Here is a 26,044-nt window from a genome sequence, read left to right on the forward strand (position 1 = left end):
CTGCTACTTATAATTGGCGTACTTTTTCGAGCAATGGCTCAAATGAAAGCTTGTAACTTTCTCGGCCCCATCAAATACCTATTGAATTTTAAATCAAAATTTTGGGGTCAAATCGGCCCAAAAATCTGACATAGCATCTTTAAAGATGTTCTCCGCAGTTGTTTGACTTTTTGTAATTAATCTCTGTGATTTTCAAAAACTTTACAATTAATGGAGCTGGCTTTTACAGGTAAATTAGATTACATACATCTTCATTTATGTTCAAAGGAATTCATTTATGTTCAAAAGAAATGATCTATCAAAACCCTTTAAATTAACAAAACCACAGAGAAAAAAATTCCTCACAATGACATGAAAGAGAACTTTCAATAAATGTCTTTGTGCGTCAAATCATTAATTTATCTATTTAAAAGAGTTGCATGAACTCATACAAATCTGTACAATATAACCCCCATTCGGCCTGATCAGGATGACTATTGGGTGTGTTCCTTAGACCATCCTATCAATTCTGTGTAGCGTTGCCCGGTGATATGTGAAACCACCACCCAAGTAATGGTATGACTTTAGCATTTTAAAATACTACTTTTTAAACAAACCAATAAAACAAGAACATTAAAACCCCTGGGCCTTGTCAGAAACTTCCTACTCAAAGTTTCCTTTGTATTGAATATGCATTGGTTGTTCAGTTCAGGACCCAATTTCATAGAGCTGCTAAGAGGAAAAATTTGCTTAGCATGAAATTTCTTCCTTGATAAAAACAGGATTACCAACAAAATTTCCATTTGTTGCATATTGCTTGTTATTGGTATTCAGCTTTTGTTTGCTTATCCTGAAAATATAGATTTATAGAAAAGAAGAAAGAAAAAATCAAAACAAATAATTTTGATTGCTAGCTCAACCCAGCATGCACTCATCATTTTTGCGAATTTTAAGGTCTGTGTTCCATCTTCAGTGCCTCTCTGTGAACATTTGCCAAGATCATGAGGAAATCGCGGCTCTCTTTTCATATTATTAGGTCTGCTTTACTTAACTTATTTTAATTCTAAGATCATCCAAATTCAAAGACTAATTTCAAAAGTTTGTTATGTAGAAAATAGTTATTCAACCTTGGGTGGGGTGGGGGGGGGGAGGCATCACCATTCTGATAAACTCTTGGAGGACTTATACAAGTCAACGTTGAGCTTAGAGCGCCCTCTCTTGTTGAGTGAAGTCTTTGATGATTGGTAAACAGATTTGCAAGGTGAAACATGCTGCTTATTATTTGTCGCTGATGAAATTTACAAACATTGTTTTTATTCCTGGTCAAACTGCATCAATTTTCATTTTTACAAGCTGGTAGTTTCGTCAATGAACTTGTCCTTTGTAGTGTAACTTACTACTGTCGTACATGTAAATGTTGTAGAACTTGCAACATCAACAATGAACAAGGAGGGTGAGTAGGTAGGGTGCCGTGAGTTTATCATCGATCATCTGATCATGCAGAGCATGTCTATTTTTTGTATAGTATTTTATTCTTATGAACTCACTAGCTCAAGTCAAGCTGTTTCACTGACAGGTCTGTTTCATGGTCAATGTCACCATGGAGAGATAGGTGTCACTTACTTCTAGAAACTATAATATAAGGCTCCCAGCCTTATAGTTTCTAGAAGTAGGTGTCAGTCACTGTCACTGAGTGGGCAGTGAGTGTTTTACCAGTGTTCAGACAACTCGTCTGTTGGACAACTCCACCAGATAGTTGCGGTTAAACCCATGCTCCTAACGAACAAGGCGAAATGGTCAAACACGTACAATTTTGACAGCTAGTCAACAGAGGGTTACGAGCCAAACTCGAAATGTAAAGGGCGAAATGGTCTAGTCGACAGATTTGCTCAATTTTTACCGTCGGCAAGAGGGTTACGTTATCGCCGCAACTACACCATTCGGACAACTCAACGGTTGAGACAACTTGACCGTTAATGTGAGGACAACTCAAAGGATTGTTTATTCATTCAATTTCAGTCGTCAGACAGCTCAACTTGGCTTAGGACCAAGACAAGTCGACGGATGGTCGTGACTGGGGCCTCAGCATATGGGGTGCGCACAGGGGGCCAGGGGGGGGGGGGGGGCGACATCGGCACAACAGGCATGTAACACGAACTAATATCCCGGTAGAATGGGGCCGGGCCATTAATGTTTTATTTATTTTTACCATTGTGTTTTAAAAGTATAAAGTAAAATATAAATTGTACGTGAGTATTAATTTATATTTTGGAACCATTCGGAGCGACGATTCCAATCGATTGGCAGACTTAATAAATGTGTTTTAATAAAAGTAAATAGTCTTTTAAATAGAGCTGTCCAGGTCAACATAGTTTTTTATTTTTTCACTTTGCGCCTCAATGTTTTACCGAAATCGCACCTGCTTGAGATAAAGGGGGTTACCCAGTGATTCAAAAAGGTATAGAATTGCAGGACTTATAGTTATACAGGAAATTTGTGTAAACATGTCAGTAACGGAGGTCGACCATTCAACCATCGACTTGTCTTGGCAGGCCAGATACTTTATGGAGGTAGCAGAGGCGATTGCCTCCGTGCCCCCTGGTCAATGCCTTGGTGCCCTGCAACTGCTCCAGTAGAAATTTACAATTTCCGCATAGAATTCATTTTATGGAGAAAATGCCTTGGTGCCCTTGCCCTTTCAAAAACAAAACATACAGGCCTGTCTTGGCCATCATTCGAGTTGTCTCAAAGTCGAGTTGTCCGAACAGTCGAGTTGTCTTAACCGTTGAGTTGTCCGTTTATCTTAAATTTTATTGGATCTTTGTTGACAGATGCCCTGAAGTATTTCCAGCAGTGCATGGAGGAGAATCCTGAGATTTCATGTGCAGTGGCAGCTATCCGTACACTCATTGAATATCTCAAACGCAGTCAAGGTAGGAACGTTAAGCCGTTGGTCCCATGTGTTATGTAACGCATGTAAAAAGAACCCAGTGCACTTATCGAAAAGAGAAGGGGTACGCCCCGGTGTTCCTGGTCTGATCGGCAGCAAATTGCGCCACAGCATCTTGTAAAGCATTACATGCTATCAGAATTAGGTTTCATAATTCAAACAGAGTCCCACATCTGGGGTTGATTTCACAAATGTAGTCCTAACTTAGGACTAGTCCTAAGCAATGCTAAGAGATAGGACTGGTCCTAAGTTAGGACCAGTAACTCATCCTAACTTAGGACTGGTCCTATATCTTAGCATTGCCTAGGACTAGTCCTAAGTTGGGACTACCTTTGTGAAATCCACCCCTGGCAGGAAATACTGTATGTTACAGCGCCAGGAGCGTCACTGGGTGACAGACATGTGCGCTATATCAGAAGCCACCATTCTTATTCTAGGGGTAAAATGAGTGGCAGACTTTGTGCCTTGAATGTATCTCTGCCTTTCTGCTTTTTGTGACATTTTAAAACTAGTCTTGAACAATCTGTTGATACATTTTGCAGGCCTGCGCCTGATGGTGATACGTTGTGGAGGCAACTACAAGGGAGTGACACAACAAATACATTCTCAAAATAAGATGTTTTTCTTGTTTCAAGAATACCATTTTTAGCAGTGTGGTCATTGCCTTGATGCCATTAAAATGCTCCAGTAATAATTAACAATTTTCTTATACTAGTATGGTGCCCTTTACCAATGAGAAATTGCAGTGGTGAAAACTATGCCACCCATAATTATCCATTTTCCCCTAACAAGTTGCTGTCTATGCGCTTCAGGTACCCTGTTACCCCTGGGGTACAATTTTATTTATTATTCATAAATACCTCAGACAGTTTCGCTATTCATATTGGTGGAGAGCGCGTCACGTGGGTGTGTATAAACCTTTCTTTATGACCAGTAAAAAGTGTTGAAACATGGGCGTGACACGCGAGCTTGCACCTCTTCTTATATTCATTCATTCATTCTTATTGGTCGATTCTTAACATCTGAAACAGTTGTGCCACATCATGCGATACGCACGACGAGCACAGCATTCCCTTATAAGGAGTTGTTTACCCGAGGGCGGCGGAGGGCTTTACCATTTCATAGCTAGAGGGGTTTTGTGTTGAAAGAAATCATTGAACAATTATAATTTTTGCATTTATTTTACTTTTTGACCAAAAAGTGTTGATGTGTTTGACCGAAAAGGTATTTATGAATGGGAATCAAAGTGTGTTGAATCGGTTTTCGACTAGTGGTTTAACCCGCCGAGGCCTGGTTCTTGATAATTTACCTCGACTACTAGTTGAAAACCTCTTCACCACACATCGATTCCCTTATTAAAATATTAAGCAAAGTTAATACGCTATTTGCTTCTTGACTGTCTTCAACAGCTGGGACCCTCGCTGGTCTAAGAGAGAGCTTAAAGGGCTGCATCAATTGGCTGATGGAGACGGATAACTCGGCCACCTCAATATCTTCAGGATGTGAACTCTTTCTTAGGTTTATTACTCTTGCAGCTTTGGATCAAATGGTGAGGCATACATATTAACAAATTAGTTAAAGGCACTGGACACTGTTGGTAGGCACTCAAAATAATTGTTAGCATCAAAACTTACTCGGTAACAAGCAATGGAGAGTTGTTAATGGTATAAAATATGGTGAGAAACTGCTCCCTTTGAAGTAACGTAGTTTTGAGAAAGAAGTAATTTTCAACGAATTTAATTTTGTGACCTCAGAATTAGATTTTGAGGTCCCGAAATCAAGCACACAACTTCATGTGACAAGGGTGTTTTTTCTTCCATTATTATCTCGCAACTTTGACAACCAATTGTGTTCAAAATTTCACAGGTTTGTTATTTTGTGCATATGTTGAGATGTACCAAATGAGAAGACTAGTCTTTGACAATTACCAATAGTATCTATCCAGTGTCTTATTAGAATTAGCTTTTGCAAACTGCTTACTAAGCCTGTGCGACTATTGATTTCTTAGTCGAGTCACGCTTCTTGGTTAATCGTGTCGCCACAACTACTACAAAAATAGTCTTTCCTTGTCATCCGCCCTGAGGTCCCAGGTTTGAATCCAACTGGGGGCACTATGACTATGACTGGTTTTCAGTCCCTACCTGATTGCACGGGTTTTCCCTGGAATAATTCTCGTGAGTTTTCCTCCCACATCTATAAACTTCCTTCCTCGTCTTCTCTCCATTTGGTTTCTTGGCTTGAATAGTGATTAAGTTCACTGTTCAAAGAATCCTTGAATTCACAATCAGAATTAAACAAATAAAGAAATAAATCTATATCTTTAACTGCATATTTTACAAACAGAATTTTCAAGAATGCAAGAACATCTTAGTCGAGAGAGGGAAACTGTATCTACAGAAAGTCGCTGGATCGAGAGATAAAATTGCCAGTTTGGGAGAGCCTTTCATCAGAGATGGATGTGTAAGCGACCACTGTAGTTCTTCCTGTATGCCTTTTTAAAATGTTGAACTTCTGGCCCATAATTGAAGGGTGAGCCTAAGCTACAACTTACAAGCAAAGTCTGCTTACTGCAGAATTCTATGCTTACAATCCATAGAATTCAACACAGTACAGGAGCCAATTGCATAAAGCTGTTAGGCAGAAAGTACTGCATGACAAATTTCATTGCTAGGCAAAATTCAAGTGGGGGCATCAGTCACAACAATGTAAACTTAAAGTAATTTTGGCTGATAACCTATTTCTGTAGAGCAATACTTTTCTGTGCTTAGCAATTTGTTGTGCTTACATGTACATGCTTTATGAATTTGAGAACTTGGCAGTGGAAGCGCACATTTCTGTGGTTAGCAGTGTCGAGAAATTTAGCAATTTTTTAGCCATTTGCATGCTTTCTTTGAAAAAAATGGTGGGCAGAGCTTCAGCCATACTGTAATCCATTGCAATTTGTTCAGCTGTTCGTTCTGGTGTGTGGATTTAAAATGGTGGACATAGCCGAAGCAAGCACCTAAGCCAGTTCCATTTAATGCCATTTTGTGTTTTTGGCATGCAAATTAACAATGGTGGAGATTTTTTGATATGTACATGTATGTTCAACTTGGCTAACTTTCATTAAGTCATCAGCCACCCAAAAGTTACTGAATAACGCTTACCAGACATGCCGGAAACCGTTTTCCAGTCAAAATACGATTTTATGTGCACTGTTTATGACTGGTTCCCTTCTTTTTCTGCTTAGTGTAAATAAACAGCTAAGCACCTTTTTCTGCTTAACAGCTTTATGGAGTAGGGCCATGTAGTTGAACGGTCCACTTTGGCCCATAAATTAATTTAAACCCTTTTTCATTATATAGAGTTTGACATCTAATATCTGTTGTTTTAAAGTTGTTTTAGTTTTTTATGAGTTTCTCCGATTTCTATGTCTCCAGAGTGTCTTGACACATTCGCATTCTCGCGTCGTCTTGAAGATGTTCCAGGAAGCAGCGGCCGCAAAGAAAAGATTCAACGTCTTCATCACAGAGTCATGTCCTGATAGATCAGGGTGAGAAACCAATTGCTCCTTCAATGCCAAAACAGTGGAACTTGAAAAAATGACAGTTTGAGAAAAGCAAGTAATGAAAAAAGTTGCCATAAAAACAGGACGAAAGTGTTTTAAAAGAGGCCAAGATAGGTCAAGTTATATTGACATCCCTAACTTGATGTTTTGAATACTTTTTTATTTATTTTTTACCCATACACAGAAGTGTGATAGCACTGTATACTCAGTACTTTCCCGAGTCCTGTGAAAAAATATCACAGGCATGTTACTCGGGTGGGATTGGAACCCACGACCCTTGCAATTCTAGAGCATTGTCTTACCAACTAGACTATCAAGTTTGCCCAGTAGCTAGAGGCAGTTCGAATCCTATGTTTTGGCAGCGGGTACCGCAACGATATAATAGATGTTAAATTTTTCATTGATGTTTTGAGTTTTTGGGTGTGTTTGTTCTTTTTTGTGTCTTTTCCTAGTTCATTTGCAAACTGCCATGATAAATGACATGCTCATGAAGTATATCTAATAATTCAGTACCTGGGATATGATATAATTTAATAAGTGTATTTAATTCTTGAATTTTGACAGGGAGAAAATGGCGAGGAAACTTAGAGAGGCCGGAATACCGGTCATTGTCATTCTTGACGCTGCAGCTGGGTGAGTGTTTTTGTTTGTTTGGTCGGGTTTTGTTTTAAAGGGTTTGGATAGTTTTTGTATGACACTAAAAATAAACGTCCACAGATTTACATTGAACTTACATTAAACTTAAGGATAATGATGGTAGAAATATTTCCTTAAACTGTTACTTGCTGTAGTTTTTGAGAAGTGAGTGAAACAATTGCACAAAAATAATTTTTGTTTGAGTTATTTTTTTTTTTCTTTTTTTTTTCTTTTTACACAATTGATTTATGCCACTCTCCTGAAAACATCTCAGCTCTCCGCTCTAACAAAAAAAAGTTTAACTTTTACTTTTAATGGTCAGGAACCATTACAAAATTTTAAAACGTTTCTTATAAAACACTTAAGAATTGGTCACGTGATATATTGTCCGTGTCGGGATCCCGACAAAAACTAATTTTGAGCACTTTATTTCACTGCTACTAATAATTGGCGGACTTTTTCCAGCAATGGCTCAAATGAAAGCTTGTAACTTTCTCGACCCCCATCAAAATACCGATTGAATTTTAAATCAAAATTTTGGGGTCAAATCGGCCAAAAATCTGACATAGCATCTTTAACAGGCTTTACAGTGATTACTTAAAAGCCATTATACACGTCGGAACAGAAAAAAAAAAAAGTTCACAGATTTGCAACTTACAGGGTTTACAGAAGGTAATGGTAAAAGACTTCTCTTGAAATATTACTCCATGAAATGCTTTACTTTTTGAGAACACATTAAAACAATTGTCAATTCTCGTTAGCGAGAATTACGGATTTATTTTAAACACATGTCATGACACGGCGAAACGTGCGGAAACAAGGGTGGGTTTTCCTGTTATTTTCTCCCGACTCCGATGACCGATTGAGCCTAAATTTTTACAGGTTTGTTATTTTATATATAAGTTGTGATACACAAAGTGTGGGCCTTGGACAATACTGTTTACTGAAAGTGTCCACTCGCTTTAATGTGGCAACACTTCAGTATAATTTTGCTTTTAACAATTTTTTGTTTTGTATTTATAAGATTATATTTCATGAAACGCCTTGAGGCTTTTGCAAAAGGTGGTTCATGAAATAACGTGAGAAAATAGAATTAGCTGTTGCAAACTACTTACCAACCAAAAAGACATATGTTATATTTATGCACAAAATAGTTAATGGCTTGATGTTTCAACCCTGGCAGAGTCTTTCTCAAAGGCTAAATGACATAACTATAGTTATTATTTGTTTTGATTATTTGTGTTTAAGGTATATAATGGAGAATGTGGATCTAGTTTTGGTTGGAGCTGAGGGAGTTGTAGAGAGTGGGGGTATTATTAACAAGGTAAGTGTGCTGAGCAAGGAGTTAAACCTCCTACTATCTGACCATTAATGTAATCCATTGTGATGAATGCAGACCTACAAAGTCACAATACCTGCTTTTAATATCCTTTGCTGTTTGTTTCCTGCAGATTGGAACTTACCAGATTGCGATGAGTGCAAAGATAGCAAATAAGCCGTTTTATGTCGTCGTAGAAAGCTTCAAATTTGTGCGAGGTATCTACCCCCTTAATCAGCAAGATATTCCAGATGAATATAAGGTATGAACACTTCTCCTACAGCTGAAGTCTCAGTTTGCGTTTTGAGCAATAGCATTTATCAGTTAAATGTCCTACTTTCATACAGCTTGTTTCACCAAGTCTCTATTTTGAGGTTTATTTTACTAAATCAAGTAATATTAACCACAAGGGAAACTGACTGTAGATTTGAAACAAAAATTTATTTGAACAAAGACAAGTTTACTGGGTCAGCACTTGAAACAGTAGCCTCCTGATTAATGAGCCGGCCCTCTACCTCTACCAACTGAGCTATTTAGCCCTATGTTGGTGGTCTCTCTACTAGTCAAAGTCAATGTCATCGTTTGGGATGCAAGTCTGGCCTTTACAGGCTCACTTTGTCTACACGCAATCTGTTTCCCAAAAGTGCAGACAATAGCGATGTGTGACTTGGACTAGAGTTAGACTCGAGTCGCCAATTCCAATGATTTGTGACTTGACTTGACTTGGGGAAAAATGAGTTGTGACTTCACTTGGCTTGAGGGAAAATGACTTGAGACTTGACCTGACTTGCGCAAAAATTACTTGAGATTCTACAATTAACTTGAATTATTTCATTTGATTTTACAACAATGCAATTATATTTTAAAATAAATGTAGCAAAATTAAGTCTTCGGCAACAATGCCGCCTGGTGTTTTTTGTGTGTGCATGATCTGGTCACCTTGTCATAAGGCCAGGCGTTAAATCTTCATGGATATGCAGACATTGTCTTGTCCCCTTCCTTTGTCCTTGCCATGTCACAGTTCCGTGATTTTATGTTTGTTTGTCCATAGGTTATGGTACAAAAGGTGCTTCACCTTACACCTACATGTTGTCATTCGGTCGATTATTATTGATTCATTGTGCACCAAATAAATTTATTATCTCATGTTACTGTGTTACTTGGGTAATTTCAACTTAATGTGCTTTTTTCTAATGAAGTGCAGCATTTAAATAAATGTTACTGAAATGTTACATGTGGGTGCACCATGGACGTGAAATGTAACTTGTGACTTGACTGACTTGACTTGAGAAAATTTATGACTGACTTGATTTGAGCAAAGATGACTTGCGTCTTGACTTGACTTGAAAAAAAGGGGTTAATCAATACTATTGTGAACATCTTTATGTAAACTCTTATTTTGTTTTCGGCTTCTTTGCAGTTCCATGCCGCAGAGCTGAAATCCAAGAAGGACCTCAATGAAGCTCATCCCTTAATTGATTATACACCACCTGTTTACATCACCCTACTCTTCACTGACTTGGGTGTTTTAACCCCTTCGGCTATCAGCGATGAACTCATTAAGCTGTACTGTTGACACAGTGGAATTATCATTCAGCAGTTGTGGACACTGCTTCATTAACATTGTTTCATGTGGTGGATGCATCAACGAACAATACGCAACACTTAAGTTGTGCTCAACTCCTGTGCAAAACAGCCCTGTGACATCAAAATTTGCTTCGCATTTGCAATCGTTGGAAGTATGAACCGGGCTTTACTCCTTCCGCCATCATAATCAGCAATTAACGTATTGAGCTGTATTGTTCACACAGTGGAAATTACATTCGTCACTTGTTGTGCTTCATTTACACTGTTTCTCAAAGATTTCTCAAGCTTCATCTTTATCTTTCTTCCAAGAATTTTGAAGCTCTAATGGGTACATTTGTATCCATTTTAGATTTAACTTGTGAACCTTCTTGCTGTCTTACCAACAGTTTTATCAACAGTGGTTTTTAACCATTAACTATGCTAGCCTGCAATATGATAGGCATAATGATTTGAGGAATACATCTAAATAGTGTATAAGTCAAGCTTTATTCCAGATAATGAGAGTTGACTATTACATGCGGGCGGCCATGTTATAAGGTGATACAATGCATTATGGGAAGTAAACACTAGACTTGAGTCAGTCTGCTTATGGCATACTGCTACATAGTGCACAGCGCACAGTCAACCCTCCTACTGTCTGACCACTCAATGTCATCCACTATGTTTTTGGGTGATCAAATGCCAGTATGATCATGTGATGAATATATCTCCATAATACAGTCAACCCTCCTACCGTCTGACCACTTCATATCATCCACATGGTTTTGAATGGTAGATCAAACATGCCAGCCTGCAGTATGACATCGTGGGATGAATGCATACACAGTACACAGTCAACCCTCCTACTGTCTGACAATTTAGGATCATCCGCTGTGCCTGTCTATAACAGTATACCATTTGGTGAATGCGACACAGTCACGACAGTTTGCAGTCAGCCATCCTACTTGCTGACCATTTCATATTTCTGTTGTGAACTTACGAATTGACTTTGCCTTCATGTTATGATGATTTGTTGAATGCTTGTGCACGTGTACATTTTCAAATGATTTGTCAACTTGCTGGAAAGGGTTTTTCAGCGGGAATGTTTGAGGGCTCAACGCAGGCCTATATGCTTGTTTTGAAAGGGCAAGGGCACCAAGGCATTTTCTCCGTAAAGGCCACCTATGAGGAAATTGTAAATTTCTACTGGAGCATTTGAGGGCATTAAGGCAATGACCAGGAGGCATGAAGGCAAACTTCCCCTTTGTTGCCTCCATGGGTTCAAAGAGTTAACTGGTTGCTGTTGAACAAGGAGTCAATATTCGTCTTCTGTTACAGCAAGTTGGGGAGAGTGTTTTATTGTGTAGATCTCCGTCGTTAAATGGTTTACTATTAAAAAAATTCATTGTGATGTTATAATTAACTGCTTTGGCAAAAGATATATTGATAATTGAAACATAGTATGGAAGAGCATTAGTTTAATAATGAGATAAAATAATAAACGATGTGAGAATATTATTTTCATCATTATGTTAATATGTTTCCATTGTTCATGAAGTGAAAATAGTTGATGCATTTATTGGTCAGGGGATCGCAGCTGGTGGGGAAAGGGCTTGTGAGTGAAAGGTTTGTGGGTGAAAGAGTTTTGGCTGGTGCGGCAAGGAGGTTGTGGCTTCTGGGAAGGGGGTTGTTGCTAGTGGGGGAAGGGTTGGGGTGGGGAGAGGGTTGGGTTGGGGAGGGGGTTTGCAGCTGGTGAGGAGGGGGTAATAACTGGGGGAGGGGTTTTGGCTGGTTGGGAATTGGGGTGTGGCTAGTGCAGGGAGGTTTGATTGCTGGGAATGTGGTTGTGGCTAGTGGGGGAAGGGTTGGCTGGTGGGGATGTGCAATATTTTCAACCCGAGGAGGGGGTTGGGGCAAGGCTGCTCCTATCCTTCTAGAGTGCTGCCATCCACCAAAATCTGAAATTAATTACCAGTCAGTTTCCCCATTGTTTGTGGTTCATTGTTTACTTCAAACGTCATGAGTTCATCATGACAGGGCCACATGCGGGAAACATTTAATTGGACCTTTGATGCCCTCCTCGTACACCCAGGCCCGCCTGCAAACTAAGACACAGACAGACTTAAAACCGGATCTTGAATAATAGGCCTAGGCCTACTCTAAAAAGGGAGTGAGAAAACAAGTTCAAAGAAACTGGAAAAGTTTAAATAATAGTAAAAGTTTTTTTGGAAAACAGAAGCAGAACCCATTTGCATCATCAAAGAATGGCAGTTAAAAACAAGTTTCTCCATTTCGTAAATTTCAAAGATTATTATTCTGAAGAAAAAAAACACATTAGTTTGGTTTATTTCAATAATGACTGGTGTTGGAAAACGATGGTGATTGTCCCTCAGGTGTAAAACTTTCCCAAACTAAAAAACTAGAAAACCTAATTTAATCGTAACCAGGTTCTCGCGGATGTAGTCGACAAAGACTCTCAATATCTTTAGGTATATAATTCTAAACATCTGATTGGAGACAATTCATGAAGAATTAGACGGCGGTTCAGAGTGTATTGTCTCTGAAGCGAAGCATTGATTGGTTTTGAGAGTTTCGAAAAACTGTTTATATAGATTTATTATTACCCCAAAAGGGCCGAACGAACGGTGTAGGTTGAAGCAAAGAACAAAACTAGACCACGACCAAGGGTGAGATGTGCTCGTCTTATCAAAGGACTGATTGCTGGATGATAAGCTCAAATTTCAAGAAAAACATTCAAACGATTTCACTATTTACGTTCAACTATCCATTTTTATATGATGAAAATAACAAACTCTTGAAACATCACGTCAGAATCATGGTCAGAATAAACAGAATCGTTTGCCGTTATGTGTTTTCAGTTCTTTTCTCTTCAAAAAGTGTCTGCACTGAACGCGCACAAACATCTAAAAATCACAAGGTGGCGCTGTTCAGTATGCGTGAAACGACATCGACACTCACTAATGATAATTACTCAAAATAATTATTACCATAAAACATTTATTGATTACGAGTAATGGAGAGAGGTTGATATTATAAGCTATTGTGAGAAACAGCTCCCTCTGAAGTGACGTAGTTTCGCGAGAAAGAAGTAACTTTGCACGAATTTGATTTCGAGACTTCAACATTTTGAGGTCTCGAAATCAAGCATCTGAAAGCACACAACTTCGTTTGACAAGGATATCTTTTCTTTCATTTTATCTCGCAGCTTCGACGACCGATTGAGCTCAAATTTCCACAGGTTTGTTATATGCATATGTTGAGATACACCAAGTGTGAAGGCTAATCTTTGACAATTACCAATAAAGTCCAGTGTCTTTAATCGAAAAAAATAAAAATCATTATTTTGTCAATCAGTAAAAGTATAATACAGAATTTTAAGAATGGTGAATCTTGTTCGTATCATCAATCTGCAAATTATAAGAACTATGACGCATGTGAACAACTTTAGGCCTACTTGACCTGTTTTCTCTTCTGCAATTGTTGCCCCTATAGCTGTAGAGTGTAGGCATAATGGCCTACAGCTACTTTGCGGCAAACATTGCGGAATTTTTAGCCGTTCTGTTTGTTGGAAGGAAAACACAAACTAGAGAACAGAAAACCCACATAGTCGCTAGTACTTTGAAGACTCAAACCAATCCACACACAACTGAACTGGATCATAGCGGGATCCGAACCGGGTGCGGCGCAGGCGAAACCACCGGGCTTATTATAGGCAAGGCCTACACACCTTCACAAATTAATTAGGCCTACCTAGCATAAAATCTCAAATCACAGATGAACACTAGTTTATAATAAAAAGATAAGCCGCTAGGGGGATGTTCGGTTAGGGCCACTAATCAATCAAAGCATCGAGGGACGTCCCCGTCTGGCTCCACGAATTACCACTCTCCTTATTAAGTGCCCTTATTTAGTCCTAATCATTTCCTGCGTCTAGGCTACCCCCATCCCCCGGTTAGGCCTAGCTATTGTTTCAAGTTCCATTCCACTTGTGGCACTCAATGAAGGTGGTATAAACTTTTTTTATTCAGGTTTTTCACGTGACGTCAGTGCAAAACCTAATTAGGAGGACATCTTTCAGGACTTTATCCGCTTTGATTTTTTTGTTTAAAGATGTCTTCTGAATTCATATCGGGTTGTGAGTCACGTTTTGGCAAGAGGTAGGCCTATGATGTTCTCATGTCATATTCCTGGTCTGGCCCTACGACTTTGTGGAAACTATGGTTTTCTGCTTGCAAAAAGGAGGATCAAGCGAGTGCCGCCGAAAACTTCGTGTTGTGTGTAAGTCAGTCCAGTCTGGTGACATGATAGCTACATTTGGAAACCTCATAGACCCGAACGTCCGAAAAATCCCATTGTCGTCACGGCACTAAACTAAAACACACGTCTTTGTTTTTGTCTAATCTCAACCCAAGTCGTCATCAAGCAAACAAACTTCAGACACCCAGAAGACGGGCCTACTTCAAGTGTTCCTTGCCCTATGCTTCAAGTTGTATCAAAGAAGCCTAAATCAATAATCATTGAACAGATGAACGCATTAACTGTTGTTGCAGATGTACAAGTATTGACCCAGTTCCATGAATCCTGTGGAGCTGAACCGACCACCACCACTGCTCAATACGGCTGCTTTTTGTGTGTTGTTCGCGCCGCCGTCATCCACGCGACTAGCCTTTTGGAAGTGCACGGCAGGGCGTTAGCAACGGTTGGTCCGTGGATGGAAGGCATTGAGTTGGTGCTACACCGGCCATTTTGATGGTACATTGACAACCAAGGCGTGCAAAAAGAAGTTGTTGTTTACATAGCTGAACTTCATATTTTCAGACGTGTGGTAACATGCTACTGAAGGAAATCCATCTGAAGCACCCTTGAGGACGTGTAGAAAGGGTAGTTTTGCGGTAATTTTACTCGTGAATGATGAACAATAACGACGATTCGGACTACACGAACTCGCCGTCGTCTATAAAGGATGGGACGGGGTATTTTGCTGACACTCCGGGGGGCTCAAATTCATCGACGTCGGTGACCACCGCTCGCGATGCGTACGCAAAGAAGAGGTTTTTCTCCGGACTTTCTTACGACTCGAGTCGGTAGGTATTGTGTAGTTGTCGAGTGTATTTGTTTTGTAGAGGTTTATAAGTAATGGAGAAAGAAGTGTAGATAGTGCAAATGGTACACATGCCTCAGAAAGTAAAAATTACTTTAGTTTTCAAAATTGAACCTAACTAAAGTCTATGAGTTTTTAGAGCCAGCGTATTAACCCTATCTTTAAAAAATTGGCCTGGGACCAAGTGGGAACTAGGTATCATGTGTGATATGTGTTTGCATCACATTGGCTCTGCTTACAAGTTGTTGTTGATTTAGGTATTTGGATTTTAATTTTAATTTGGCAATAATATTATAAATGATGGAAGTGTTTTTGATCAATACATTTTATACACTAGTTTTGCACTATTTCCTAGATAAAAGCTTATAATAGATGTTAAATTTGCATTGGGGATAAAAGCTTGGTTAATTGACAACAAAAGTCATTGACTTTTTGTTGCATTATTTATTTTTCTGCATTGCATTACGTGTATAATGCATGATATGTAGACACTTTTTTTAGCCAAAACATCACAGAAAAAGCTTCAATAAATCAATTTCATTTTGCATCAAAAATGTTCATCATCATTTTTTTTGCAACTTAAGTCAGTATATACTATAGGTACCATTGTTATTTTTTAAAAAGTTCTTGTTTTACGAGGCTTATATGATAAAAAATGAATATAACATTGTAAACGATGGTTCACAATTCCTAAACTGATCGGTTTAACTTTGTTTCAAATTGAAAAGAACTCCAGTGCCAGCGTAGAAAAAGGTTAAAAATATTTCCACCTACAGAGACATTATTGAGGAAGTGAGTTAAATATTAATATATTTACATTCCTGCCGTCTTTGTTACCGTTGCACTTTGTTACCATGCAATTTAAGTTGCACATGAATACTTTTGTATGTATTTTGCACATAATTCGGGTCAAAGATCATAAAAATTGTCACTTCTTGGTGGCTTTGTCTCATAAATCAATAGCTATGGGGGTGTACATTTAGGCTTATAAATAAATAAATGCATGACATCAACAGTGCAGGACTTAACAAAACATTTAATTCAGAATAACTTGATAAGTCTTATTGCCCTGATTGTGCTGTTCCTTCTACATTGTTTCCTATTTTTTCTTCATTTTTTCTTCCTATTTTTTCTTCTATTTACTCATTTGTATATATATAAATAAAATCTGAAAACGTGATCTTATTGTTGCAAGTACATTAGGGAACTTTATAGTTTGAGTTTCTTACTCTAGTAATACGTTGTTTACAGGTATTTGTTTTACAAGTACATGAATTATAGGCCTATGGAATATATTTACAAACATTATTTGATTAATTTTATTTTATTTAAAACTTTCTGGGAATAAACAAAGAGACCCTTAAAATTGAGTAGAACTCCAACTTAAGATAACTGTGTATAGAAGACTTGGAAGTCAGTTTTAGATGTGGGAGAAAAACTGCAAATAGGTGAAATCCAAGCAAACAGAAGGGACTGAAAACCGAACCCACATGCAAGGCTCCAGTCCGAGATTTGAACCATGGTCTATAGAGGTGAAAGACAGGACAAGATACAGCCACTAAAGCCAACCTAATGGCCCCTGATACATGTAAACCCAATACATAGCCCTAGCTGGTCAAGGCTTTTACCCCATTCAAAGCATTCCAATATGGTTACGTTTTCCCAATGAAGGTCCAGTGTTGTTGACATCCTGGTTTCAGACAACTTAATATTTCATTCACCTTGAAAACCTTAAAAACCTTTGACAAAAATAATGTGTTTCCAATCTACAGCAACCTCGGTAGTCTAGTTGGTAAGACACTGCTCTAGAATTGCAAGGGTCGTGGGTTTGAATCCCACCCGAGTAACGTGCCTGTGATGTTTTTTCACAGGACTCGGGAAAGTACTGAGTATACAGTGCTAACACACATCGGTGTATGGGTAAAAACCAAAATTAATAATCTACAGCAAACTAAAGTCTACTACACAGTACATTCTGGGAAAATAGGCTAAATGTATTGCCTGAAATTCCAAACTTGAATGCTTTAGACTCTGATTTGTCAAATTAAACAGATGAAAGCATTTTAGGCAGATATTATGTGACATTACAATTGGCTTTTACGGTAGAAGTTGAACAAACTTTTGATTAGGTGAGCTTTTTAAAGGCATTGGACACTATTGGTAATTACTCAAAATAATTATTACAATGTAGCATAAAACCTTTCTTGGTGACGAGTAATGGGGAGAGGTTGATGGTATAAAACATTGTGGGAAACGGCTTCCTCTGAAGTGCCATAGTTTTCGAGAAAGAAGTAATTTTCCACGAATTTGATTTCGAGACCTCAAGTTTAGAACTTGAGGTCTCGAAATCAACCATCTAAACGCACACAACTTCGTGTGACGGGTGTTTTTTTCTTTCATTATTATCTCGCAAGTTCGATGACCGATTGAGCTCAAATTTTCACAGTTTGTTATTTTATGCATATGTTGAGATACACCAACTGTGAAGGCTAGTCTTTGACAATTACCAATAGTGTCCACTGCCTTTAATACTTCGTGTTAGATTGATGTACAGATTAATGCAAAGCTTTGATTGACCTACATATTATGGGAATGAAATTGAGAAACCAGTCATAGAGTGCGTGCTTGTATGCCTCATTGCACATCTCTAATGGTTTCTTTTGGCCGAACCGGCTTCTGATGTCCTAATGCCACAATCAAATCACTTTCGCTACCAGGATGATCTATTGTGCAAATGAAGGCATGTGTGCCCGGTGAACTTGGGATTGCTGTTTGCATAGCAACAGAACCCACAGCTTCCCTTGTTACAGGCACACTCAGTACAATACAGTCCAAAGGCTTGTCCTTGTGTGACCTTCAATGTACAGAACTGAGATTTAAAGGGAAGGTACACGTTTGGTAATTGCCAAAGACCAGTCTTCTCACTTGGTGTATCCCATCATATACATGAAATAACATGCCTGTGAAAATTTGGGCTCAATCGGTCATCGAAGTTGCGAGAAAATGATGAAAGAAAAAACACCCTTGTTAGACGAATTTGTGTGCTTTCAGATAGGAATAAAAGACTCTAGCTAGAAGTCTTTTATTCTTTTATTTTGAGAAATTACCTCTTTCTCAAAAACTACATTACTTCAGAGGGAGACGTTTCCCACAATGTTTTATACTATCAGCAGCTCTCCAATGCTCATTACCAAGTCAGTTTTTAAGTTAATATTTGTTTTGAGTAATTACCAAACGTGTACCTTCCCTTTAATGCAGCATAGGTTTACCACCAATAATAAACAATTGCTTGTTGAGTGAGTGCAGAAAATGCCTTAACAATTGGCTCATAAATTGTGAAGGTACATGTATGGAGCAGTACGTTTACAGTAAACATTATAAAATACATGCAGGCAACCTTGGCCCCAAAACACTATGTTACTATTACACTGGTAAAATCCAAAAATGCAAAAAATAAGCGAAGGCATAACCCATCGTCATTTAATGCACCACCAACAAAAAATATAAAAATCCCAAAATGTCTGTGAATAGAACCATGCTTTTACACTATTGGTATCAGTAATTGTAAGACCAGTCTTACATGCATAAAATAATAAACCTGTGAAAATTTGAGCTCAATTGGTTGTCAAAGTTGCGAGAGAATATTAAATGGAAGTAAAAACGCCCTTGTAGCACAAGTTGTGTGTGTTCAGATGCTTGATTTTGAGACCGCAAAATCAAATTCTGAGGTCTTGAAATCAAATTCTTGGAGAATTACTTCTTTCTTGAAAACTACGTAACTTCAGAGGGAGCCGTTTCTCACAATGTTTTATACTTTCAACAGCTCTCCATTACTCGTTATGCTAACAATTATTTTGAGTGATTATCGATAGTGTCCAGTGCCTTTAAACAATAATCTTTACTGTTGATGTACTTTCCTTATTGTAGGAAGGTGTAGCATGAACACTGTGGTATTGCGTATTCGCTGCAAATTTAAAAAGTATGACCCTAATTTTTATTGGTCAGTGAGTGGTCACATCTAAACAAAATTCTTCTAACCCACTTCTTTTACTGAAGAATTTACTTAGCAAGATTCACAGAAGGGATAATTTCTTACTAATTTTTTTTGTTTTTGTTTTACCCATACACCGATGTGTGTTAGCACTGTATACTCAGTACTTTCCCGAGTCCTGTGAAAAAATATCATAGGCATGTTACTCATGTTTACCCATGACCCTTGCAATTCTAGAGCAGTGCCTTACCAACTAGACTACCGAGGTTGCCCGGTAGCTAGAGGCTGTTCGAATCCTATGTTTTTGGCAGCAGGTACCGCAACGATATAAAAGATGTTAAATTTGATGGATAATTTCTTGATTTTGTTCTCTTCTTCCTCGTATTTCAGGAGTAACCTCAACTCAGCTCCAGATTCCTTGGCGGATGACTGGGACTTGGAGGATGGTAACCTGGAACAAGTTAATGTTGTCGTAAGGTAGGTGCTAAAACATTAGTTTAGAATATTGACTCATCATCTAGGAGTTTAAAGGCAAAGAATGCCTTTGGTTTTTGGATTCGTTTAATGGTTCTAATCCTGTATAATGTAGACGCATGCATACAATAAAACTAACTCGTGAAAGTGTTTATTTAAAAAGGTGGTCGCTTTTTTTGAGATATCGCTGGGAAGAATAATCCCTGATCGAAATAAACAATCTGAGAAATGTAACTGACTATTGGGTATAAAAACTGATTTTACACTGAACACAAATTTTAAAATTTGAATGTTTTAAATGCTTTACTGTCAAAAGCTGCTGAAGGTCTCTTAAACCAAAAGTTGTTATTGCCATCAGTTTCAAGAGTGATTAATTAACAACTGTAGAAAGTCCCTTTAAATGACATTTGCCTTGAAAATAAGATATGTAATAAGTATTAATAAATACCTCGGACGGTTTCCAGTCTCTGATTGGTCAAAACCCGGTCACGTGTGGGAGTGTTAACGGTTAACGGTGGTATAAAGACCGGCTTTGGAAAATAGCGAATAAGTGACCACTAATTCAGCATACATTGTGTAAACCTTGCGCGTTGCACTGTATCACACGCTTATTTATATCCCTGTAAGTTTTATTGCAACTTCGCACACTTACGCATACGCGCGCTGAAAATGTATCAATTTTGAGTGCGCGCGTGTAATATTTGCGCGCGTATAAACTGACGCCGAGCTCATACGCGCGTTTTAATGCACAAGGAACAGCTATCGTCCAATTATTTGCCTCCTTTGACCCCAGTGAAGGCGCTGAACAGATCATTATTTAAAAGAGTCACTGGTCTCAAAGATCAGTAATGTGATTAACGCACGAAAGAGATGGGAACCATCAAAAGCTCAAATATGGCCCCTGAACATGTCTGGAAGTACCGCCAAGAGAAAAGTCACAAAATGTTGACAATTTTAGCCGTTTAATTCGATAAAAAAAATGACCTTGGTTGGTGGCTGGCGCTGTTAACGGACCGAGCCGGAGCGCCAGCCACCAACCCGGTCATTACCACGCAGTGAAGACCGGGTACTCGCACTGTTATTCCCTAATTGAAAACTGTGAACATCACCATTTACTTTCCCTGGGGTGGATTTCACAAAGTGTAAGACTAGTCTTATCTCAAGTTATTTCCTTGCCCTAACTTAGGACTAGCCTTAAATTTTCAATATCTCCTAGGACTAGTCCTAAATTAGGACCAGTCCTAACTCTTTGTGAAATCGACCCCCGGTCATTTAAAATCATCTCGAGAGTTTCAATGATTCTGTATAATGGAGGCACATTAACCCATTTGGTTTATTTGGAAGAATCGAGGCAGTAGGGATCCTTCAAAACCCATGTTGAATATTGTTGTTTGTGGCCTAGCAAACTGCATTTTACTTGAACTCAGTAAGTTTTAGTAGCTCAGACTTTCAAACATGTTTTGTCATCAGATTTATGTAACTAACGTGATCTCTGGTCAAAGTTACATACATGTACATTCACATACTCAAAACAAATTAACACATTTTTACAATGAATTTTTCGCATCCGAATTGGAAGAAATATTATGAGCATTTTAAACTAAAGTATCTTTAAATGTCGGTTGCACATTTTTTTAAATAGTAGCCTACAGGGCAAATTAAGAAACGTCAGTGTTTATAGCCTGTGGCAGTTTTTACCAAACAAGTGTGGTGCTAGTGTTTGGAGAGCCCTGTGGGCCTACATGTACCTGTACAGAGAACCATATGAACTAGAACATCAATGTACTACCACTGGGGAAGTTCCATTGACACTAAGATCACATTTGAACTACTTGCACTCCACATTGTGTGTAGGAATTGTGTACCTGCCAAGCATCATCCTGCATTTTATGCAATATGACACTTGAGTCTGATTTATGACAGTAAGGACCTGTCACTAGTGGCTACCTATAAATGGAAAGGTTGGCTTAGGTCATACTGCCTGTGAAGTTGACAATGTTGAGGTACATGAACCATAGGGAGTGGATGAACATGTACATGTATCCTCCATTGTACAAGTAATACATAGTAAAGAATTCATGGTTAGTAGACCACTTGCTGGAATAAAAAGCTCTGAAATTCAGGATAGGCCTAATGTGGCACAATCAGGCAAAATCAAGAAAAGGACAAAAACTACAGCCTACCCCCCCAAAAAAAAAAAAAAAAAAATAATAATAATAATAAAAAAAAAAATGAGGGCAAAAATAGACAAAATATTTTGGCCTTCTCGTTTGAAAGAAAAGATATTTATTAGTTGTTAAATTTGCATCAGGGACGAAGAATATTCATTTGGGTTTTAGTACTGTATTCTCACAGAAAAGATAGTAAAACAAATACTGCCAATATTTTACATCAACACCATCAGCACACATTGCTAATATTTTTCACTCGCTGAAATCATCAAATTTTGAATTTGTGGCCGCTGTTAATTTTTTCCTTATGAAAATTTATGAAATTTTAATCCAAGGACTAAAGCATCAGTGAGGAAATAAGAGCAGGTGAGAGGGAAATCTGCGCTTCCATTTTAATGACCGAGTTGGGTCTTTATTCCTTTGATATAGAGCGATATAAGTGTGAATTCTCGGAGATGATGCAACGACAGCTATGCTTAGATGCAAGAACAAAAGGAGAGCAGTGTTGCTTGGTTAGCCTGGATGGTGGGAACAGGTGCTCCAGGACATTTGAGATCATGCCGCTAAGGCCAAAAAAAAATGTACAAAATTGTAGCGTCCTCGCCCACTTCCTTTTTGGAGGCCTCATCATTTTTAATGATTTTTTTTTTACGAAAGAAAACCCCCCTTATAAATATGTATATATTTTAACGATCTCAGACAAAAACAAATTAATTTTGAGAAAAGCTCAGCCGGTTGATCGGCCGATCATTTAAAAAAAAAAAAAAAATGCCCTTAGTCCTTCCTTTCTTTCATTATCAAAGGCGATTATTTCTCATTGTGACCAGTTTACATTTTGTATAAAAATAATGTTATTCTTGGTAATGTGACGTCTGAAACGGAGTCCGAGCTGCTTTCAAGCTTGTTGAGATTGGAGTGTAGACTTACCCTTAGGGTCATATCTAAGGTGGTTTTGGAGTAAACAGGCTGGGGCCAATTTTATGGAACTGTTTATAAGTCTGTGCTAACAGCAGCCTTTCTGTAAAAAGCGTGCACTTCTACATGTATGGGCCGTGGCAGTGCGAGTACACGGACTTTCACAGTATGGAATTGGTCACAGCTTATTTCATTTCATTTATTCTGGTTGCCAGGGACTCGCAGGAAAGTGAACTTAATCACTGTACTAGCCAAGAACCAAATGAAGAGAAGACCGGGAAGGAATTTTAAGTTTTAGATGTGGGAGGAAAACCCAAGAGAATTTTTCCAGAGAAAATCCCAAGCAGTCAGGTACTGTGTACCGGTACATGTATAGGGACTGAAAACCCAATTCACATGATAGTGACCTCAGCATGGTTTTAACCAGGGTCCTAGAGGTGGAAGGTAAAGAAAGATACCTGACCAACCCTTAACATGCAGGTGTTAGTTGTCAGGAGTGGAATCATTTGTAGTGCAAGGATTTTTCAAGTTATAATAGGCATTCATGAAAGGGAAGATCACCTGAAGCAAGGACACTTTGAGCAACAAGACTCGTTATAGAATCTAGAAGAATGGCTTTCTTGTGATATTGTCTTGTACAGGAGCCAATTGGGACCCACAAAGTCTTGGGCCATTTTGTTTTTAGGCTTGTGAGTTTAACACAGTAGAGTGAGAGAGGCCATTTGGAAAGTGTAGTTTATTTGTTTTTGACAATTGCATCATTCAGGAGATGGGAAGACCGGAAGTTGACATCAATTGTCTGTCATGTGGAGTGCGAAGCCCTGTCGAGGAGCGATTTTGGCCAGCAGTTTTGCATTGCAAATTATTTAGACTAAAGCTGTGTAAAAGCCTGTATTTCCATTCGACTTTTTCTGCTGCTGTCACGCAGAAAGTTACCGTGTAGTTCTACCACGTGTTTCCACATGGACTTATTTTCCGCGATGTTTGCATAGCGTTTTAGTTGATAGTGAGGTCAGTTTACCATCATGTGTCTCCATTGGATTTAACTTTGTCATATTTGCAGAAAAGTTGTGACTACATCTTCAACAAAAAAAACTTTTTATAGCTTGTTCTGTGCTCACTTAACGCATTTGAGTAGCAATTTTTGACTTCTTGAGTAGCAAGTGGTGCTCTTTGAGTAGCAACTGATTCATTTTGTGTTTTATCTTGCTTTGCTTTTGTACCATACGGGGAAGTTGTTCACTGCCTGTGACTGTACGGCTTTTGTAAATGTTCATCATGTTTTTAGCCGACAGTTTTTTTTCCAGTCATGGATACTGCATGCTTATAAAGGCAGCTCATGGATCCAGGATTTCTCCACAAATGACCATTCGTTGACATTTGCTCCTACAGATTAACTCCAAATGTTCCTTCTAGTAAATAGGATAATTAAATAGAAAAGGTTTTTAAAGCTTACTGATCAAATAGTTTTCCATTATTTGTTTCAGTAATGCCGATTGCACACAGTGTAATCTTTAGTCAATATTCAACGTTGACTGAAGCACTTACAAAAAGCTAATAAGTAAATACTGGAGTGCTTCAGATTCTCTTTGGATACAGTGGTGTCTATAAGCTTTTCAAACACCATTTTCTCAAAGTTTTAACACTTTACATGTAAGTAAAAACAAATCCCATACAAACTCAATGGGAACTGGGAAGAACCTCAAATTTGGTGTGGTGTTTTTATCTTAACTATCAGTGTACACAGTTGCTCTTCCTCATTTCTTTTTCATGGTTGTCCTTATATTCCACAAAGTCTGTAGCATCAATTGTCAAACTTTCAAACTTACTCCAACTACAAAGCACAAATTGAAATTGTGTAAGACCAGTAGATTTTGGTTAATATGTAGACTTGTGGACATTAAATTGTGGACAGTAAACGTTAAATGTCTGTCGCGGTGATAGCGTTCTGACTCTCCCCGTGATTCACTGCTGTCCAGCGAGACTACTGCTCTCATGACTACGGTCCCATTTAAGTAGAAGTCGGGCAACCAGTAGTTCGCGCGAGAGCAGTGGTCTCGCGAGAGCACCGTCACAACTCGACTTTCTCACCGCGTGGGACCATTAACGACTTGTCCACAGCTCTAGTCAACATGTAGATTCAGCATTGTCCTAATAAGCGTTAGCTTTAGTGCAACCTGTACAAGCTTCTTATAAGCACAACAATGCAACACGGTCTTCTTCTCAGTGAAGATCAGAGAAGGGCTATTTGTGTGAAACGCTGCCTTGTTTGGAGCTAAGCTTGGAGGTAACAACAGGTGAACAACCAGTTACTTGGTGTCATTGTGTGACAAATGTACACACTACCTAGATAGGGTTTCTTACAAGTAGGCGACCCTTCAGGGCCGATAATAGCCCACCACCTATAGGTACATGTACAAACTCCCTGATGCTCTTACTCCTTGTTGTCTGGCTGGATTTGGATTCATTTGACTGTAGTGGAATAAGCTTTTGTTGGGTTTGGAGATAATTATAGTCTGGCTATGGTTTGTACCATGGTGTGATGGAGCTCTATGGTTATATGCAGCCAGCTCTGTACAGTGATTATTACAGGTCTTATGTTCAGGAACATTCATGTGCACAATGCTGTTTGTCTACTCCAGCAGGGTAGGGTCTTTCAGGGTTCATTGTGTTTGGGATCAGATTGTAAGATGATATGGTTCTCTCTGAGGGTGGATGAAAGATATACCTTGATGTTTAAGCTTCACACTTATACCTTTGGCAGTCCACAAATTGTGATTAACTCTTATAAAAAATCTACTTAAAGCCATTATACACTTTCGGTAAACAGTATTGTCCAAGTCCCACACTTCGTGTATCACAACTTATATACAACATAACAAACCTGTGAAAATTTAGGCTCAATCGGTCATCGGAGTCGGAAGAAAATAACGGGAAAACCCACTCTTGTTTCCGCACGTTTCGCCGTGTCATGACATGTGTTTATCGAGAATATCGCTATCGAGAATTGATATTGTTTGAATGTTTTCTCAAAAAGTAAAGCATTTCATAGAATAATATTTCAAGAGAAGTCTTTCACCATTACCTTCTGTAAACCCTGTAAATTATTTGTAAATCTGTGAACTTTTTTTTTTGTCTGTACCGAAAGTGTATAATGGCTTTAAAAAATAATCTGCTCATTGTGTGCCCAGAAGAAGGACTTATTGAAAAGTTGCTGGAGAAACCTGAGTCGCAAGCAAAATGTGAAAAATTGAGTTTCAAGACAACCAAGTGTCAAGGTTTGATCAAATGAGCAATAAATCATTACAGGAATGTGAAATTCTGGGAATGGGAAAAACTTGTCTCGGGAGTAAGCAACAAAAATGTAACAGAAAT

At 38.5% G+C, this 26,044-nt stretch overlaps 2 protein-coding genes across 2 annotated transcripts in view; both read left to right on the top strand.

Annotated features, from left to right (window-relative positions):
* The first annotated feature begins 1,234 nt into the window (after positions 1-1,234).
* LOC117290943 (translation initiation factor eIF-2B subunit alpha-like) lies at positions 1,235-11,204 on the top strand. Its single transcript, XM_033772516.1, has 9 exons — positions 1,235-1,432; positions 2,811-2,912; positions 4,339-4,478; positions 5,273-5,389; positions 6,349-6,461; positions 7,041-7,109; positions 8,361-8,436; positions 8,564-8,692; positions 9,851-11,204. The coding sequence occupies exons 1-9, from the start codon at positions 1,420-1,422 to the stop codon at positions 10,004-10,006; spliced, it is 915 nt and encodes a 304-aa protein (XP_033628407.1). The 5' UTR covers positions 1,235-1,419; the 3' UTR covers positions 10,007-11,204.
* A 2,815-nt stretch (positions 11,205-14,019) lies between these two features.
* LOC117290622 (kinesin-like protein KIF3A) overlaps positions 14,020-26,044 on the top strand; it is a 37,046-nt gene continuing 25,021 nt past the window's right edge. The window contains exons 1-2 of the mRNA XM_033772087.1: positions 14,020-15,101; positions 19,500-19,586. Coding sequence (XP_033627978.1) covers positions 14,926-15,101; positions 19,500-19,586 — 263 coding nt within the window. The 5' untranslated portion in view covers positions 14,020-14,925. The remainder of the gene's footprint in view (positions 15,102-19,499; positions 19,587-26,044) is intronic.

This window comes from Asterias rubens, chromosome 5 (genome assembly GCF_902459465.1).
Source record: "Asterias rubens chromosome 5, eAstRub1.3, whole genome shotgun sequence".
Classification (NCBI taxonomy): domain Eukaryota; kingdom Metazoa; phylum Echinodermata; class Asteroidea; order Forcipulatida; family Asteriidae; genus Asterias; species Asterias rubens.

Coding starts and splice junctions, on each gene's coding strand:
- LOC117290943 (XM_033772516.1), top strand. Junction 4,479..5,272: donor TTGCAGCTTTGGATCAAATG/GTGAGGCATACA, acceptor TTTTACAAACAG/AATTTTCAAGAATGCAAGAA. Junction 5,390..6,348: donor CTTTCATCAGAGATGGATGT/GTAAGCGACCAC, acceptor CTATGTCTCCAG/AGTGTCTTGACACATTCGCA.